The 13,885-nt window shown below is 46.9% G+C and overlaps 2 protein-coding genes and 2 long non-coding RNA genes across 8 annotated transcripts in view; all 4 read right to left on the minus strand.

The window, feature by feature from the left end:
- Positions 1-13,885, minus strand: part of LOC149334200 (cytochrome P450 4c3-like) — an 81,316-nt gene that overhangs the window by 35,089 nt on the left and 32,342 nt on the right. The gene's annotated exons all lie outside the window — the stretch shown is intronic.
- On the minus strand, positions 384-2,734 carry LOC149334202 (uncharacterized). 2 transcript variants are annotated; one of them, XR_016284728.1, is made up of 9 exons: positions 2,615-2,734; positions 2,414-2,529; positions 2,213-2,332; positions 2,009-2,127; positions 1,808-1,927; positions 1,604-1,722; positions 1,403-1,522; positions 998-1,317; positions 384-859 (listed from the first exon to the last, which is right to left on the minus strand). It is a non-coding gene; the product is annotated as an uncharacterized LOC149334202 (long non-coding RNA). The 2 variants fall into 2 exon arrangements; XR_016284727.1 differs by lacking the exon at positions 998-1,317.
- Positions 2,823-7,312, minus strand: LOC149334203 (uncharacterized). 2 transcript variants are annotated; one of them, XM_089555073.1, is made up of 12 exons: positions 6,186-7,312; positions 5,571-5,685; positions 5,345-5,513; positions 4,912-5,284; positions 4,508-4,681; positions 4,313-4,388; positions 4,133-4,243; positions 3,797-4,045; positions 3,567-3,738; positions 3,285-3,433; positions 3,007-3,204; positions 2,823-2,931 (listed from the first exon to the last, which is right to left on the minus strand). In XM_089555073.1, the coding sequence occupies exons 1-11, from the start codon at positions 6,489-6,491 to the stop codon at positions 3,023-3,025; spliced, it is 2,076 nt and encodes a 691-aa protein (XP_089411199.1). In that variant the 5' UTR covers positions 6,492-7,312; the 3' UTR covers positions 2,823-2,931; positions 3,007-3,022. The 2 variants fall into 2 exon arrangements, with proteins under 2 accessions (XP_089411199.1, XP_089411197.1); XM_089555071.1 differs by having other exon boundaries at positions 4,133-4,388; positions 6,186-7,296.
- Positions 7,755-13,871, minus strand: LOC149334204 (uncharacterized). 2 transcript variants are annotated; one of them, XR_016284729.1, is made up of 4 exons: positions 9,760-13,871; positions 9,190-9,258; positions 8,626-8,690; positions 7,755-7,900 (listed from the first exon to the last, which is right to left on the minus strand). It is a non-coding gene; the product is annotated as an uncharacterized LOC149334204 (long non-coding RNA). The 2 variants fall into 2 exon arrangements; XR_016284730.1 differs by having other exon boundaries at positions 9,571-13,858.

The raw sequence follows: 13,885 nt of genomic DNA on the forward strand, positions 1-13,885 counted from the left end.
GTAATTCATCCAGACCACTTTTTTTTGGAATGTACTAAGCTTATTCAGTCTCCGTGTAGCAAAGACTTATTTGTAATTCAACTGCTCTATAAGAGTTGGTTTAAAAGGCTTACAGAACTGTGGTGGTGGACCAAAACTTTCAGACTTCAACTAACCTGCTGATACATGAACCAACAAGGTGTGAACCTTCCACATCTTCACAAAATTTTGTTCTGCAGCTCATCAAACTGCCATACACAACTGAATCGCAGGAAATGTATTTGCCTAGCAGCGTTTCAAAATCAGTAAGTTAGGTGGCTCCATTGCTCTTTTGCAGCATAATGTATAGCTCTGTATTTCAGCCATGCGGTAAAGTACGAAAAGATGCACAAAGCCACTCAGAATAGCAGTTGTAAAATAGTTTATTGACTTGCTTAGATGTATCTGCAGAATCCTTCCGGCACTTGGTAGGTGGCCGGGATCCTGCTCAAATCTGAATGCCTTTTGGTCCGCGGGTGCAAGCACCACTCTTATCACACTTGCCTCAATTGCTCCTCTGCCAGTCAAGGGGAATGTAACTGCAGGTGCACTGAATCAAAGTTTATTCCTGCTAAAAGTGTCTTGCAAGTGACTGCACAAATTGCAGAGGAGAACGGCCAGACTGTGATAAGAGCATCCCTATCCGCCAACTGGGATACGCGCTCTCTAGCAGGCAGGTTCTGCCGAGAGAAAAATCTGTGTGATCTGGCTGAACCAGTCATTTTTCTGCAAAAGATGTTGGTTGCCAAGGTGACCATTCAACAAAGGATACGTGTCTTGGCATGTCCATACAATCTGGGGCCGGGTAGACAGGAACCTGGGAATCTGTAGCTGGTTGGACCTGCATGCAAGAAACTTGTAAAAGTATGTGCTGACAAGACGTTCATGTCGACCTCCGTTACAGTAAAGGGGAAACGCACATCTTGCTGCTCGTCAGACAGTTCAGACTTTCAAACACGCTGGATGTTGTCCCCCTCACCTTGGCGAAAGCCGATCATTGGTGCTGGGAAAGCACTTATGCTGGCTTCTGATGCATCAGAGAAGGATCGCTGACTCTTGGCGCTGCTCATAACTTCCTTGTCAAACTTTCAGGTGCGCTCTGGAAAGGAAATTGGCGCATGATATTGTTCGAAAATACGCCCCGAATGTCATTCATGCAGAAGTTACACATGTTACTCACTGAAAGTTGGAAGTGTTTGCATGGGACACAGTGTGAGTGATGTCATTGGCAGCCATTGGTCCTCATTACACTTGCAAAGTAGGATTCCGAGCCCTGCCACGAAGATGCTATGTCGGCCTCTGGTGCAGCAGAAGGGGGAACACGCATCTTGCAGCTCATCAGACAGTTCAGAGTTTCAAACACGCTGGATGTTGTCGCCCTCACCTTGGCGAAAGCCGATCGTTGGTGCTGGGAAAGCACTTATGCTGGCTTCTGATGCATCAGAGAAGGATCGCTGACTCTTGGCGCTGCTCATAACTTCCTTCTCAAACTTTCAGGTGCGCTCTGGAAAGGAAATTGGCGCATGATATTGTTCGAAAATACGCCCCGAATGTCATTCATGCAGAAGTTACACATGTTACTCACTGAAAGTTGGAAGTGTTTGCATGGGACACAGTGTGAGTGATGTCATTGGCAGCCATTGGTCCTCATTACACTTGCAAAGTAGGATTCCGAGCCCTGCCACGAAGATGCTATGTCGGCCTCTGGTGCAGCAGAAGGGGGAACACGCATCTTGCAGCTCATCAGACAGTTCAGAGTTTCAAACACGCTGGATGTTGTCGCCCTCACCTTGGCGAAAGCCGATCGTTGGTGCTGGGAAAGCACTTATGCTGGCTTCTGATGCATCAGAGAAGGATCGCTGACTCTTGGCGCTGCTCATAACTTCCTTCTCAAACTTTCAGGTGCGCTCTGGAAAGGAAATTGGCGCATGATATTGTTCGAAAATACGCCCCGAATGTCATTCATGCAGAAGTTACACATGTTACTCACTGAAAGTTGGAAGTGTTTGCATGGGACACAGTGTGAGTGATGTCATTGGCAGCCATTGGTCCTCATTACACTTGCAAAGTAGGATTCCGAGCCCTGCCACGAAGATGCTATGTCGGCCTCTGGTGCAGCAGAAGGGGGAACACGCATCTTGCAGCTCATCAGACAGTTCAGACTTTCAAACACGCTGGATGTTGTCACCCTCACCTTGGCGGAAGCCGATCGTTGGTGCTGGGAAAGCACTTATGCTGGCTTCTGATGCATCAGAGAAGGATCGCTGACTCTTGGCGCTGCTCATAACTTCCTTCTCAAACTTTCAGGTGCGCTCTGGAAAGGAAATTGGCGCATGATATTGTTCGAAAATACGCCCCGAATGTCATTCATGCAGAAGTTACACATGTTACTCACTGAAAGTTGGAAGTGTTTGCATGGGACACAGTGTGAGTGATGTTGGCAGCCATTGGTCCTCATTACACTTGCAAAGTAGGATTCCGAGCCCTGCCACGAAGATGCTATGTCGGCCTCTGGTGCAGCAGAAGGGGGAACACACATCTTGCAGCTCGTCTGACAGTTCAGAGTTTCAAACACGCTGGATGTTGTCGCCCTCACCTTGGCGAAAGCCGATCGTTGGTGCTGGGAAAGCACTTATGCTGGCTTCTGATGCATCAGAGAAGGATCGCTGACTCTTGGCGCTGCTCATAACTTCCTTCTCAAACTTTCAGGTGCGCTCTGGAAGGGAAATTGGAGCATGATATTGTTCGAAAATACGCCCCGAATGTCATTCATGCAGAAGTTACACATGTTACTCACTGAAACTTGGAAGTGTTTGCATGGGACACAGTGTGAGTGATGTTGGCAGCCATTGGTCCTCATTACACTTGCAAAGTAGGATTCCGAGCCCTGCCACGAAGATGCTATGTCGGCCTCTGGTGCAGCAGAAGGGGGAACACACATCTTGGTCAGTTCAGACTTTCAAACACGCTGGATGTTGTCGCCCTCACCTTGTTTGGTCTAGCCTCACTGGGGACCCAGGCTGAAGCGGGACCTCCTTGCTTCCACAAGGTCCTGAAGAGAAGGCCTTGTGAAGGCCGAGGTCATTGGTGCTGGGAAAGTACTTGTGTTGGCCTCTGATGCATCAGAGAGAGATTGCCAAAGCTCGCTGCTGCTGATAACTTCTTTTACAAGCTTTCCGACATACTCTGGAAATGAAATCTTCACATTACTTCATTCCAAAAGGCTCCCCTCAAGTCACTCATTTGGGATGAAGCATAATACTTACTGTAAGTGGTAGCTGTTTTGATGGGGCACACTGTGTGATGGCCTTTTCGCGCCTTGGTAGTCTTCATCATCCAGCGTGAATTGCCTTCCTTTGTCTTCGCCTGGGACCGGTCTGCATTTTCATTGAAGTGGAGGATGGCAAGCTGCGTCCTGTAAGTTGAGGATATCGCATCGGATGGCAATGCTGCCTAATGATCTGGAGTACGTGGATGTGGTTACGTGCTGACTCTTGGAATAAACCAACTGCCTCTAGACAGAGGACAGAACTACAATATAATATTACCTTGCGAGCATCCCTGCTGGAGAAAATGCCATAGACTTTGGCGCGAAGTCAATCAAGATGCTGTGGAATGCCTCCAGAGCAAACGTTTGGCCATGGGGGGACATCTGTGTGATATCCTTGAGGAGACGCTTGTCCTCAGTGATGTGCTTGAATTGCTCGTATGCCTGGGACTCTTGAGGAAAAGGTATGCTTTAAAACAAGTTCTTTAGACAAGGGCAAAAACAACTCACTAGGGTCCATCCAAACTCTTGTCTCCTCTGGCATGTCGCTGTGGAGACACCTTGGGTACAGTCCACCATGTCCAGAGTGCTGGTTGATGACGTGATTTTTCATACTCCGCCAGACGTCGACGACCAGCTCTGCATTGCCCCCTCCAGCGCGGGCTGCCCAGTACATGTGGTTGGTAGTTGACTGAATCCAGAGGTCCAGCTCCTTGCATCCAGCCCGCTTGCTTGCCGCAGCTAGCTTTTTCTTGACACCTTAATTTTAAAAAGGCATATCAGGGAAGCCTGCAGCACATTCTGTGCAAGCAAGCATCTTTTCAATCATGCTCTCAACTTTCTTACCTTTTGAGATGTGCCAAATGTCAAAGTAGTGCTTGATCTTGGGTTCACGGGTCTGCATGTGCTTTCGTATGGCAGGGTGACGGTCAGTTGTGAGAGACCGGATCTTGATACCTGTGTTATGCATTGTCGGTGGGATAACGATAAATTGTCTACCATATAAACCTTTGTGGCATGCCATACATTTCTCCTTGAAGAATTCCAGCTGCTTGATTAGGCCTTCCTTCTCCATGTTCACGCTGGCCATTGCCTGCTCCGACTGCATGAAGACGGGTTTCAAACATTACATTCCTGTATTTCCACTCTACATACCAACGGCTTACATAAATATTTATCACTGAATTACTGCAACAACTTTCCACAGACGTGTCTACTGACCTCCCCCAGCTGGACCTGGACCGAGTGAAGAATTCTGTTGATCTGCTCAACATGCGTGGTGTATGTCAGGAACTTGGCAGAAAACCCAGGGGAGTCAAATCGTCCATCACCGGTGACATCAACCTCTTGGTTGTTGAACTGGTCCATGAGTTCAGCTTGTTCTTGTAGCCAGATCTGTTCAAATGTTATCCCATTTCTTGACTAGCCCAGTGTAAAATTACAACTTAGTTTGATTGTGCACTACTGCAGCGGTAGTTACTACAAAACAACAAAAAAGTGATGTCAGGAGAAGTGTGTTCGTTTAATCTGAACTTCATTTCTGCCTTCTGGCTAACGAGAATTGAACTTTTTTGAAAACATCTGGTCAAGCTGGGGTAAATATATCAGTATGGTTTGTTGGTCACCTTTTCTATCGCAGGAAAAAGGAGGGCATCCTGATAGTTGTAGAAGGTCCGGTCACTTGGGACGTGCACATTCATGTGGCGCAGCATCCTCAGTGTGGAAGCTACATTTGCTCCTGAAAAGAGGAGGTGGCTGGACAGCAGAAGGTTTCCTGCTGCCCTTCCATTGATGACAGGCTGGCTGTTCCACGTCCGGACATGCTCCAGAGGACAGATGCTGATGACATTGATGAGGCTGCCTTTGGTGGTAATGGTGGTTTCACAAGGCCTCGAGCACTCTGGGCATGTCTGGAACAGCTCCCTCAGACAGCTCTCAAAGACCAAGAACTGCCGTTCTTCTTCTGGGGGGGCCGGTGTACTCTCTGCGGATGACTCACTGGAATCAGAATAGTGCCAACTGTTAGGCCCAAAACCCATGCAGCTGTGAAGAGCCCACCTTTCGGTATCGTCATGGTAGGTTGGAGAGTAGCTGGAGTCAGAGTCTAGCCTGTCACCCTGTGGAGATGTGCAGTCAAGTGGATCACTGCTGCATGTGGCCGGGACGAAGGGTGGAAGCAGCAAGGGCTCCTCTGTGACACGGCCAGGAGAAGTCGCAGCTGGCGTCACTGTAGGGAAACAAATATTCATCCACACAGAATGGACGAAATGCAATAAGGACTTACAGACAGCTTCAGATCTAGTGCTGTGTTCGACAGAACCATTGTCCTGGTACGGACCACTGCTGGCTGCAGCTGTTGAAAGCCTTGCCTCAGAGGGATCTGGTTGAAGATCCTTGCTCTGAAAGATGGTTGTACAAAGGCCGATCAGTCACTTCGGTTTACAAAGCTGGAGGTGGTGCAACATAGCATTTCAGGATTGCTCTACATTCCATGCCTTCACTATAAATACACCGATTTGGGAACTTGATTAGTTTCTATCGGGTGCACGGCATCGTGAATCACAGCATTTACAACCAAACGCCATGTCTGCGCGAAATTTGAGCGCGAACAATGCACCGTTTTAGCCGGCGGAAGCATTGTACGGCGCGCGTAAAATTGCCGAACAAGCTGTATATCAAAGTTTCTAAGCTTATTTAGCCGACCCCACACTTACGAACGCGAAGCACGGAACACTGTTACTTCTTTCGCTTCTGCAAATGATGACCATTCGCGTCATGATACAGCCACGTAACTTTTAGAACAAACTATATCTTCAGCCTGACGCATGTTCGAGTCGGCGATCCTACAGAACGACACTGTCGAGCCATGCTAAGAAAATTAATTCATAGAAATACTTACCAGTACTCTTTGGCGCTTCGGGGCTTGTTGCTCGGTTCCATCGACGACGGGAAGTCGAAGCGTGGGCATAGCGTTCCAACGCAGGCGAGAGTGACTCACGTCGGGCCGATGGAAAGCGCTTATCTCGAAGTGTTCAGAGCAGAAGCGGACACACTTTGGTAGCGTCTCGGTGTTATCGAGCCCCGCGCAACGTAGCCATGCACTACGTCGCGGTTCGTCCTTCGGCAAGGCGAACAAACGTAGGCCCTTGTGCCAATTTTTCTTAGTCCGATGAGGGCACAACCTCACCGCACAAACGTCCGGCATCGCGAAAATATCACTCGCGAACCGAACAACACTCGCAACAAAACGCGATGGCGTCCCACAGATCACACGAAAAAGTGTAGATCCAAGGATGTCGCAGGATAGCAAAAGTAGGAAGTGGGGCACACAGGACCTTCTGGGAGTAAGGACCGCGTGCACCAACAACCGACAAGTAAAAGAAGCGAGGCGAGCGCTTCCTCGGAGCAGGCCGAAGCCACCGCGGTAGGGCGCATCACTCCTATGGCAGCAGACGAGGAGAAAACATAGTCCGGCTGCTTCGGGCTTGTTTTTTTTTTAGTGATACGCTCTATGAACCACAACTATGTCGCGGATTTATCAAATTATTGTATCCTGCGTGTCCAGAAAGAGTAATAGAAATTAGTTCGATTATTTTCGCGGTTTTCATTTCACTTCAGTCAAGTCATTGGCGAAAGCAAATAGTCCGCGCGTAATTTTATTTCTGTTGGCTTATTTTGCGGCTATATTATCTACGAATGCAACTACTTATTCACGGAAACTTAAAAAACAAAATAAAGCCAAAGCAAAGCCTCCACAGAGCTGACTGAAAGGCACTCGACGCGTTTGTAGACTCCGCCCATCGTATGAGGCCGAATTCAAAAAAAAAAGGCGGGAGCCGGACGTTAATTAGATTTAATTGAGGAAATCGGCCACACAGGGCAATAAGTCGCAGCTCCTAAGAATGCTGGGAACGTGTACATCAAGTTCCCGCGGCAAAAAGACATGTTCAGAATCCTCTTCAGTGCACCTTTAAGGACCAGCGGTTATCTTGCCTTCGCATTACATGCCCTGCCCAAGCCCACTTCTTCCTCTTGATTTCAACTAGGATGTCATTAACCCGCGTTTGTTCCCTCACCCACTCCGCCCTCTTCCGATCTCCCCAATCAACCAGTGTACATTCATCGGACGTCCGAAGTATGTCCTTTACTGGATGTATGGATATCCGTGGGAGATCCGCCGACGTCCAGCGGCTCTCGCACGGACCTCCGACGGAGGTACAAATATAATTATTTAGACTGCCGACAGATATCCATCTCGGATATCCGCCGGCGGATCTTTTGAGGATATTTGCAGGTAATGCATTCTTCACCATTATGAGGCAAGCCAGAACTACAACCACCAATCAGTGTACCTCGTAGGGCCACTGGGCTTATTAAAAGCCCGCAGAGTGTCTGAAATCGGACATACACCTTGCTGTATGTAATATGCATGAATCTGTAAAGCAATCGACCAAAATGACAAAGCATATCAAAGTCTGGATGATTTTATTATGACATAAATGCCGTCTTCAGTCTTCATGAGGAATTCATCAAGCTGGCCATACATTTAGTTAACGCAGCAGGAAGGATACTGTACAGACCATGATGAATTTGTAGCCAAGCCGGGGACGTCTTCTGCAGAAAACAGTAAACACTAAGTTCAGAATATGTCATTAAAGCAAGCGAATTTGACAGACACCATTCAGTTCTATGCAGTAACTCCACCGTGCCAAGTAAATTAGTCATCTGTAGCTCCGAAAGCATGTTTACATCTTGAACAACTAGTAAGTTGTAAACAACAGAGGTGAGAATATTTCTTGCAATACAAAATATTTTGCTTTTCCAAAAAAACTGCAAAAACAAATGCCCCACTGCAGAGCTTTGTACCAGTTCATGAAAAATGCGTTTACATTGCAAGACACCACAGCTACTCCCACAGGCAGTCACTTCCACACTGATGGTCAAAAAAATTCAAGTGTAAGAGTAGGGATCCTTACCACACCGTTGCAAGCTAGCTAATGACTTAGGTTGGGCACAAGGTACACTCATAGAGAAATGTTTGCTGGATGTAGATTTTCTGAAAATATTTATTTTTGCATTGCCTCGCCAGGCAGTCAGCTGAAATTTGTTCAATACGATTGAGTATCCATGTCCTCTCATGATTCTAGGCTTTTGATTAAATTGCTCTGGCTAACAGCACAGAGAAATTATTTTACAAAGAACTTTCATCCCACAAATTTTTATCCATTAGTGTACAAGAACACTGCAGTATAGCTAGATACCCTCCGCTGCACAGAGCAAACAGAAGGAAACTATCCATTATCTGGCAGGGTGAAACTTGCACTGTAGTTCAAACTTACCTGAAGGTTGCTGCTGTACGCTGCAGGTACTATATAGCTGCTAGCTTAGGTCAGTCACATCCACACTGTATAGACAAGAAAATAAAGTATGAGAGAGCAACTTATACACCACGTTGTCAACGATGCAGCAAAACACAATCTCTGTCGAAACTACAATGCCCACAGGGTTCACTGATGAATCACGCATCAGGGCACTGACAGCATATTTGATGATCCACAGCTGCACAGGAGTAAGGAAGAGAGGTCTGGTCACAATCCAGGAACATGTGGCTCTAGGGGTGTCATATATGGTCCTGCTATCTGGCTCAGCATTGAGCCCTGTGGGCATAACATGTTTGGCAAAGTTATACCAAAGCACTGCAAGAGCTCATTGATTGGGAAGTGAAAAATGTGTGACTGAAGCTCGCAAACTTAACACAACAGTTAAGCTGTCCTAAACAATGCTACTGCACAGTGCAAAGTACTGTGTAGTGGATGGTTGGAGACTTCCATTTGGCAAGCCTAATGCACAAATTGATAAGCTGTGGAAGTATGAACAACTTTTATATGACATTTTCAACCTACCTGTGCTTTCCATGGCTTGGCATAATTAATGTAGGCACCAATACACTCGGTAGCCGGGCCACATCCACACTGCAAAGGCAACAGAAAAGTAAGAAAAACTCAGTCGCGAAGCACTGAAAAACTAACACTATGCTTTTCCTGCTCTCTGTTTTATCGCAGTTATGAACCTACGCGCAATTGCCTTAAGATTCACACCATGCAACTGCACACCGTCTCAACTTTTTTTCACAAACACGAGAAACGTTTGCGGCAGCTAATGCATAGTGCATGTAACTTCCACTCCGTGGCAAACAAGTTGCGCAACAGAGTACAACTGCGTTAATGCGCTTCACTCATCCCACAGCAACATCCTGAAAGTAATTTTCAAGCACAGTTACTTACCTCGCAAGTGGTAACACCATGGCCGCTTCTTTCATCCAAAGCAACAAAGCATGTCTCGGCAAGGGGTCAGGTGCAATACGACGCCGGAGCTTTTTCACGAGAGCTTCAGAGGCAAACGAAGGTCTTTTCGAGCGCGTAGGTGACACATCACATTTGCAGCACAGCCAAGCAACCACAGAGCGAACAAACCGCACATTGCAGCAAAAGTAAAGGTCGAAAGGAGCACCACGCGACGAAAACCAACGAGACCATCGCGCCACAAACATTGGCTTGGATTGGATTGACTTTTAGGCTTACCGCTCTGCCGCGGCCCCTAGTAGGAGTTTATTCGGGTTTGTTTTCATGGAAGGCAGCATGCATGGCTACATGCCTCGGTTACCTTGAAGGATTGCTGCAGGATAAAAGGGCGTTAATTATGAGCACTGGCACCAGAAAGCCAAGCAATTAGTTTAATTCTGGTTCTTTTACATCAACACCATAGTTGAGTGATCTTAATCAACCTGAATATTAAACTAGTTGGTGGTAGAAATGTGATTGTGTGAATTTTGTCATTTCCAGAATAGAATTTCTTTTAAAATGTTCGTCTGAGGGTAAACAAAATATATATGCCAGGTAAGCTCACATCCCAAGAGGGATGTTTACGGATACTCCTCGGACATCCGCCGGCGGATGTCCGCCAGCCATCCGATAACGAACGTCCCTCGGACATACACAGAATCTCCGATGCGTATATCCGAATATGGATATACGTAGGCATGCCCTACGGACATCCCAGCCTGGCACTGGAGATTCGGACCTTACTCGGACCTCCCACGGATATCCGTGGTTCACTGGGTCTTAACTTTACACCTATCATTTTCCTTTCCATAGCTCGCTGCGTTATTCTTAACTTAAGCTGAACCCTCTTTGTTAGCCTCCACAATACTCCCAGTAGCCCTTGCGAAATCGTGTGACTTCCGGCGCACTTTTTGGCGTGCAGCTGGTATACTCTCCTGAGTTTTCCTTCTTCCATGTCCGGAGCTGATGCCGGCGCCATTCCCGGGTACAAAAGCATGCTTCGTTTTGTTTTGGTACAACAGAGTTTTGGCGTCGCCACCAGCGTTTACGTTCTGCTGCGATGCTGATGTTGTGTTGTGCTTAGCGGTGTAGCAACAGAAGAGGCAACAGGAGAAGAATATTCGGTATTCTATTCGGTATTCCAACGCAGCTGGCCGAAAGTTTGGCTGCGCTGTATCGGCCTTGCAAACTTCGATAGTGTGATAGGTCCATCCCTTTATAAGGTACATGGCAGTTCTAGAGCAGTAAGTCGTGCTTTTTTGGGAAGATTTGGTGTGAAGCGCGTGCAGCTACAGTCTTTAACTGACTAAACTACGTTCAGCATGGCTGTAGTTGCACCCGTTTGTCTGCATGATACGAAAGCCGCACTTCTTGCTGTCTGAGCCCCGACGTTCACGCTGGTGCTCTGTAGGACTAGCTTTGATGTTGCGTGCATCACACGGCGTATTCGGTTTGTTGTGGTTGGACTTGTTCACAGGCTCAGCTCGAAAGTTGCGCTTCATGTTGCTTGAGTCCCGTCGTTCACACTGCTTGCTATGCAAGTGTATCTTTGACCTTGCCCTCATTGCTGCACGTATTTGGTTTTCAGCAGCTGAACATCTTTGCTTCCGAACTCGAAATTAAAGTTGTATTTCTGGCTGTTCTAGCCCCGCTGTTCACACTGGTTGCGGTGCAGGTAGAACTCCGATGTTGCAGCATTCCTGAGCGTATTTCTACTGGCGGTGTTGTCATAACAGTAGGCCGTTACTGAGCCTAGGTACATTATAACGGCCGCTATCTCTACAGTGCGCCGCATCCGCCTGCACAGTATTTGAGAATGCAAGCGAGAACCTCCGCTAAACATATTCACAAACTGTGTTCAAGGCCGGCATCGCTTCCGCTTGATACCCGTGCAAATCTGCCTAGTTGTAACTTCTGTAACATGAATAGGTGGCGTAAAATACTCCCAATTGACGCGCGCAGTCATCGAGACCACTGTCAACGTTGTTAAAGCTGTTATTGCTGCGTATACGGCGTACTGACATGTTAACAGTTGTGCATGTTTCTTAAAATATATATGAAATATATACGTTGTCGGGGCATGTCAACGTTAGCCTCTGATGTACACGCGCAATAGCTGCTTCGAAACAATTGGCAAGCTTTCCTGAGCGGAAAATAAATTTGAGACGAGTGGCAGCTACGCACTCAATAAAACGACCTGTTAAACTAGCAAATGCGCCTTTGAGAGAATAAGAAATTGTGGAGACATCAAACCTCCACTGGTTCGAATTACGCCGCGCAGTCTAGCACGTCTGTCTCTGCCAAAAGCAAACGGTAAAAGTCCGCATCCAGCGCTTATGTCATGCCACTTCCTTTCGGCGGCGTTAAACTTAAAATTACATTCGGCAAAAGGTGCTGCTGAAATAAAAACAGCACTCCTACAATGTCCCCTACAGTAGAACCGACATTTGAGCTAGTTGGTATAGAATCATAAAAAACGGCGCACTCAGGAGAACAGATAAAGACCAAACAATACAAGCGCTTGTGTTGTTTGGACTTTCTTGTCTGTCTTCCTGAGCGCACTTTTTTTACAATGAGAATGTCTACTATATGGTCGTCAGCTCCCTCGCGCAGGCCACTGCCACAGTGTATGCCGTAAACGCAGCGATTGCAGTACAAAAAGTTTCTATGCGCAGTGCAACATCATCATCACCATCATTATCAGCCTGGTTACGCCCACTGCAAGGCAGGTGCAGTTATTAGATATTTTTTTTTTCCTTCGCAGCCATCATCTCACTTCATTCTACCAAAACGAAGGCATAAAGTGAAAATTCAATATGTCGCGCTGTCTACTGCGCGCCAAAGGGCGCGTTCTGCGAGCGTCCGCTAGCTGTACCCTGCCTAGCTGATACCACCGTCGACGCCCGAGAGGAGCATGTCTTTCCTGAATCAGTCAAAAGAGACTGCATTGTCCTCATTCCCAAAACGGCTGCTTTGACAACATGTCTGACAGACTGGCGCCCTGTGATTCTACTAAATTCAGATCACAAGCTGTTAGCACAGTTACTCGTTCGTCGTCTACGGCCTCTCCTCCCGTCTGTCATTTCCTGACATCAGGTTTGCTCCATCCAAGGTCTTGATATGCATAGTTTATAATGCGTAACGGGGGATATTCTACAGTATGCTATCTCGTTTCAGTAAGGGTTCTGACAGGAGCAATCAGCGAAGAGGAGAAACTCCGCACAGAGTTCAAGTTGCGCAGTGCTCTGGGATTCTGCTGACCACTACAAGGAGAAGATGCTTGTGGTTCTAAAGCTCCTGTAAAGCTCTTGCGCGGGAGTTATTGACGCAAAACTATCGAAAAATTGGCTATCGATAGTATCGATACTTTTTTTAACTATCGATAGTGTAAAAAACTCGATTGTGGTGCTATCGCTGGATATCGATAGTATTGTCGATAGTCTACTATCGATAGTATTACAATCGATAGTGTTGCTATCGATAGTGAAACTGTCGATGGCAAGACTATTGATAGTAACAATACCGATATGCATTTGTTGGCCAGCGATATAACCAAAACATTTGCGATACCTGATTGGTTTCACGGACCCATGAGGCTTAACCCCCCAAAGAGAGTCAAGCTATGAGGGATGCCGTAGTGCCGGTCTCCGGGTAAATTTCGACCAGCTGGGGTACTTTAACGTGCACAGGGACAGTTCGGAAAAATACCTGGAACTGCATCCGATGAAATGACAAAGAGCACAAGTTGTGCTGGCTTACACGAATCTATCGTGCACTGCAGACGTCGTCTTGCTGACGTAACCGCTGCAGAAATGCTTTTCGCACACATGCTTCGTAACTAGGACATTCGCACGCTAACATTTTATTCAGCAACTTTACATAGGGAACGTCTGCAGAGCTCGGTGACGCGTAGGGCGCGAAAACGGGCGAGTCCTGTAAGTTAGTCATACCATCACCTCCATACCACACACTCGAGAAACCAAGATTAGGATGCGGTGAGTACGCGTGCTTGATTTTATAGAATAGATAGTACTATATATAACAAGTAGTATCGATACTGCTATCGATAGTACTTTCAATAGAGAACTTTCGAAGACTATCGATACTACTATCGAAAATACTAACTATCGATAGTACTATCGATAGCGCCCTATCGATAGCACTATCGATAATATTTTTTTACCATCGATAGTTCGATAGTGACTCAACTATCGATAGTACTATCGATAGTTCTGCATCATTAGTGGGAGTACTACCG

Source organism: Amblyomma mixtum, chromosome 8 (assembly GCF_055824585.1).
Source record: "Amblyomma mixtum isolate Tamu chromosome 8, ASM5582458v1, whole genome shotgun sequence".
In the NCBI taxonomy this organism is placed as follows: Eukaryota; Metazoa; Arthropoda; class Arachnida; order Ixodida; family Ixodidae; genus Amblyomma; species Amblyomma mixtum.